The sequence below is a fragment of the Opisthorchis viverrini genome (genome assembly GCF_000715545.1).
Source record: "Opisthorchis viverrini unplaced genomic scaffold opera_v5_266, whole genome shotgun sequence".
Taxonomy (NCBI): Eukaryota; Metazoa; Platyhelminthes; class Trematoda; order Opisthorchiida; family Opisthorchiidae; genus Opisthorchis; species Opisthorchis viverrini.
This window is the reverse complement of record NW_008751919.1, coordinates 166,536-172,089: the sequence shown is the minus strand read 5'-3', so window position 1 is coordinate 172,089 and position 5,554 is coordinate 166,536. Positions and strand designations below refer to the sequence as shown.

General features: G+C 43.2%; 1 protein-coding gene across 1 annotated transcript; it reads left to right on the top strand.

Moving 5' to 3' along the window:
* Positions 1-656: 656 nt before the first annotated feature.
* On the top strand, positions 657-3,594 carry T265_09206 (hypothetical protein; the record flags this gene model as incomplete). Its single annotated transcript, XM_009175219.1, has 3 exons — positions 657-876; positions 2,350-2,568; positions 3,369-3,594. 2 exons carry the CDS (start codon positions 688-690, stop codon positions 2,515-2,517), a joined length of 357 nt encoding a protein of 118 aa, XP_009173483.1.
* Positions 3,595-5,554: the final 1,960 nt, after the last annotated feature.

Here is a 5,554-nt window from a genome sequence, read left to right as displayed (position 1 = left end):
AAATTGCTTTCGATTTCTGTGCCATGTATCTGTCTGTCGAGTTCCACTCAATATCGATGTCTAGCCTGTGACTGTCGACTGTGATTCGCCCACACCATCCTGGTCTGAGCACTCAGAAAGCCTTCGTACGCGCATTGGGTCCTCCACTGTCTGGTAATGTGACAGCTGGCCACTCAAGTCAGTCTACTGTAACCTCAAAGTTTTTCACAATTCTAACCGTAGAAATACTTTTACGGATTTCACGCGTCAGTTTTGAAGTCTATCGATTTGTGTTGACGAGAAGAGGAAATCGAGAAAAGAAAAGAAATTCTGGCCTCTTGTAAAAAGCCATCAATATCACTGAGTGCATCCGAATGGAGGCGATATGTTCAACATATACGAAGTACAAAGAAACGAGTATTTGTTGGCCGATCGGGTTTGTAGCGACAGATGACATTCCTTATGGGGATACTGAGTTCATTATAACGTGTAGCAAGAAAACGCATTGCTCAATAAAGGATCTACTCTAAAAAAACTATTGTTCAAAAGAAAAAAGAATACATTAGGGCAGAAGTTTTTCGCAACGTAAAGTCTAGCATATGTAAAACGATTACCTACGAGGCTAAAACGGAAGTTCGCGTAGTCCTTACAACAAAACGTTTCCAATTTCATTTCCAGATAAATGCTCCCTACCAATTCTTTCCGGCTATGGATCGGCATACTATCGAAAGTATGCGTTTAATGGACAACGGTGCGTCCCGTTCACTTAGGTGCGTGCTGGAGGAAACGCCAACAACTTCTACACCGAGGCAGAATGTCGGAGAGAATGTGAGGACAAAGTGGCGACTGTGGCCACACAAACCACACTGCCTACGGCGCCGAGACCAAATACGGTTGGTGAGTGTATTTTTCAGTCGAATTACTTTGATTCCACACTACATCCAACACCTGTGTTTCATGAATTGAAATCGTCTCTAAAACCGTGTTTTGAGATACCGCACTCCAGTCATGAAAGAATCGATTCTATGCTTCACAGGATGTAACGATCAAGGTCGCCGTCATCGTAGATGAAAGTTGATCACAGCTCTGGCTACGTGACGGCTTCAGTCACTAAAGAGGTTATGAACATAAACGAAACTACTCACAAGGTTGCTGAAAACTCATCGACAGCCCACGACCGGTTTCGCTCTTCTTGGGACTCACCGGGTAGGCGCATTCCCCGAGTTTGCGTCAACCCCATGATCTACTTGAACCCAAATTGGACTGTTTTCGAGAAATACACTCATTTACAAATCAATTTGGATTTCACGAGATACTCAACTGAATCTCTCGTTTATGGTATTCTACAACTGAATGTGCCGCACGCAGGCCTCCCCATGGTAGAATGGGGACTGTGCATGGCCCATGAAACTCTCAGATTAGATGTGATTATCCCACTGAACGTGATGGGGTGGCATCAAATTTCTCGGTATCCAAAGACTACTTTCGAAACAGGGGTTAAGTTAGACCTTGAGGGGATCAGGCCCAAATTGGAGCCACAATGAGAAAAATATTCCAGAGTATTTCTGAGTTTGTCTTTCGGCGCGATCCCAAGTTGTTAAAATCCGGAACCGAAAGCAATCCCACAAGATTAGATTCGAAAATCTTTGGCGTCTAAACGATGTGACGACACTCGACTATCGGTGTGCAATATGCACTGAAATGTCGAAACAACAGACCGTGTGATCACGCGCGCTGTTTTAGGAGGAATGTGAGGCATGATAGAAATGCCGATCTAGCGAAACTACTGGAAAATTTCTCCGAAGAATTCAAATAAATGTCATGCTCCTCCTAGTAGCCTGTCCCACGATTTCTCTCCATTTCAATTCAGTTAGATATTTTTGCCCAACAGTTACGAGCATTGTGGTGTTCCGAATGGAGAAAATTGACTGGCAACTCGTTTGAACCAGGCAACACAGGTAGAAGCCAACACATTTTCCACAACAGAAAAGTCTCGGGAAATGTTTGATGAAGAGGGTCAACAGTGCATCGTTCTCATGACCTTCCTCAGATAGATCACCCATATTTATTGTGTACTTAGAACATTTTGTTGAAATTAACGTTTCTTCAATATGATAATTGTGACTTGTACTACGAGACACCTGGATTTCTGCGTCCGCAGATTAAGGGATCACAGTTCCGTTTGGTTGAAGCCGGTGAAGTATCAATGTACACACATCCAATATTATCAGATGGTCGGAGTTTGAATTCAAATGTGACGGCGATTCGGCGATAGTTTCTGGCTCCAATAATGGGGCGACCCCGTCTAAACCTATCTTTGTTTGGGGGTCGTTCGGCACAAGACACAATCTAATTTGTTTGTATTTCCAGACAAATGCTCCCTACCCATTGTTTCCGGCTATGGAACGGCATACTATCGAAAGTATGCGTTTAATGGACAACGGTGCGTCCCGTTCACTTACACTGGTGCTGGAGGAAACGCCAACAACTTCTACACCGAAGCAGAATGTTGGAGAGAATGTGAGAGCAAAGCGGTGAATCAGGTGAGAGGAACTTCGACATTTGTGACGCCGAAACCGACTACACCTGGTGAGTACCTTGGCGAGTAAAATCCGTTCTTAGAACCGGAATGGGCTGCATGTTTGGAAGGGATGTGGTCTTTGGAGATCTTTGTGATCTTTGGAGCTCGGTTCGGTAACAAAATATCCCATAAATTTAGTGGGTTTGGCTAGAACTTTCCTGAATAATTCTGCACTCTTTTTTGTATTTTTCTGTGAGAACTCAATGTGAGATACAGAACAGTAACCAGTCTAAGGGCGATCTAGCATATTGTTCATCGATCCTGATTTGGCTGTCTCCCATGACAACAGTAATGTAGAAGCCAACAGACGAACAAAGTGTTCTCATAATACTAACTTTCACTTAGTTGGTTTGGTTGTGACAACGGCTGATTATTAAGTTCCATTGAGGTGCATCCATTTTGTTATCTGAAACTCTACGATGAAAGTATTCAATCACTGGAACACACATGAGAGCGAATTTCTGGTTGTATTTCTGTCCGATGAATCTACTGGTTTCAAATTTTTGCACCTCCTCAGAAGGTGAGGAAATGACCACTTTGTTTAGCCATCAGTGGGCAAGTGAACGTCGCAACTTTGTATTAGCAGTTGACATCGGATCACGGTAGCATTTTCCTTTGAACTTTCAGACTCATCTAAGAAAACAATCTTAGCCTTTTCTACGTTGATACCCAAAGTAGTCAGACAACGAATCTTTGACCACCAAAGCCATGTTACCCTATTTCATCAAGCAATCAGGCTCGATATGTCGTTTTCCGACTAGTATAAAGGTGTCATTCAGAGGTGTTTTCCCTCATACCACAATTTCAGCTAAATGCTCTCTACCGTTGGACCGAGGCCGGGGGACTGCTTCTATTCCAATGTACGGATTCGATGGATATCGGTGTGTGTCGTTTGATTACGGAGGATATGGAGGCAATGCGAATAGATTTTTCAAGAGGCAAGATTGTGTTAGAGAGTGTGAAAAATGACGCCCTCCTGACCTGGTCCTTTCAGGCTTGCGTTTCACTTTGCAGCAGATTGCTTTACGTGCTCTCATTGACTTGCTCTTCTAATAAATCTGTCGGTTTTTCATTTGGTCACCCGTACTTTTGATTTCTCCGTGGGTAACACTTATGGGCCAGCGAACCTACAATCATTAGTTCCTGGGTGAACAACTTGAGCTATGCACTTTACGTGTCTTTCTCGGTTCACTTGACCTCATTGTGGAGTTTCTGTCACTGTTTCGTCCATCATGATCTAGCATAACTGGAGTATACAATTCGAGGATAATCCCGAAGTTCAAATATCTCTGCAAAACTCCCTCGAATCAATTTTTCCAAAGGCAAATCTCATGCAGGACTCCATAAAAGCATTCTCCATTGCTTACAGCGATAAAGGAACAAGGGTTTTCCTAAAAGAAACTACTCACAAGGTTGCTGAAAACTCTTCGACAGCTCATGACCGGTTTCGCCCTTCTTGGGGCTCATCAGGCAGGCACAGTCCCCGAGTTTCCGTCAACCTTGCGTTCTAAGTGGGTTGTTTCATTTTAGAAATAATCCATCTTCTGTTAGATATGTTTGTGAACACGTTGACTTCTTGGAAGTTATTGCAGTGTAAAGGCATTCACGTTGCGAAGTATTGTTGTGGAAAAACTGGACAACTGCTTGTTAGCACGCTTTTTATTGAAGTTAACTAGTGAATTCGCTTGATTAGATTGCTATAAACCTCCGCGTCTGAAACCAGTGTAACGACACTGATGAAACACGTAAGAAAATATACTCCAGTGCGTTTTTCGTACAAATTCCTGTTGCTAAACACATAAACCTGAAGGTGGAACCCTTCCATGAATGCAAGCTGACCGCAGGATGGGAGTACCGTACTTCACTTAGCTATTTCAACCGATAACTCTGTCTGCTAGAGAGTCACATGGTTGCTACCAAAGTTACGTAAAACAGGCCGAAGAAAAAGAGGCTGTGTGCGCCAAACACTTGAGTCAGATTCACAACTTATCTCGAACAAGATACGTGTAGGAAACATGTTTTGGGAAATCTGAGTTGACGTTTCATGGTTGAATCCACCAAAAAATTTAAATAAATAGGATGAGATGCCCTTGATTCTGTGAGGCTGCAGATCAGTACTTTGAGGCCTGATTTATTTTGGTTAACTCAGCTACCTGAGTCCATATCAGAGGTTGCCTTACCAGCTTGTAAATATCTGCTCTGGACTGAGGGAGACGCCTTCTATAGTTCCGTTGTTTGTAGGCCCACCATGGACACTGCTGTCTCTCCTGTCAGAATAAGACATTCTGTTCGTTGTTCGCTGAGCTATACACTTTTCTGAAAACGTTTCCTTACCGACAGAGGTGACATCTTTGGTGCGTAATGAGTTGGAATTGAGTCGATGTTTAATTGTTGAGTAGTAATGTGCTTGTTCGTATATTTGTCTGGTCGACTCGGCCTCTCACAATGATTGGCCGTTTGGATAGTCGGTCAAGTTTGTTAGATGACTGATTGTTTGCTTTAAGTCCGACCTTTCCAACTCATTCTGCATGCCCTCTAGGTCTTTCTATCCCATGATTACCCTTCTTATCACATGATCCGTCCTCGCCATTTGAGTTGCTTAGCTCTGAAAACAGAACAACAGCCATACGTACAACCTGAGCTGTCAACATTCTCCGCCCATAGCATAACACAGTCTCTTTCACCTTCCCAGTCGGTCACTCTCGGTTTAGTGCTCATCCCTTCTCCATTGATCCTAGAGAATCCCATTCTTCGCATGATATCATTCGTCTTTTCTCAACCAACATAATTCTTATCACTGCTATTGAAAGGAAGAAGGCCTTTGCTGCGGAGCAATTTATTAGAAAATGCCAACAGCCGGGTTACAGACTTTTGGACAGGGAAGTAAAACGCTCATTCGCATGTCTTTAATTTGGTTGACAGTAGTTTACAGAAACGATCTGCAGCACACCATTAAATGTGGAGCAAGTCAACAGGGAACCTATCGTATATGAG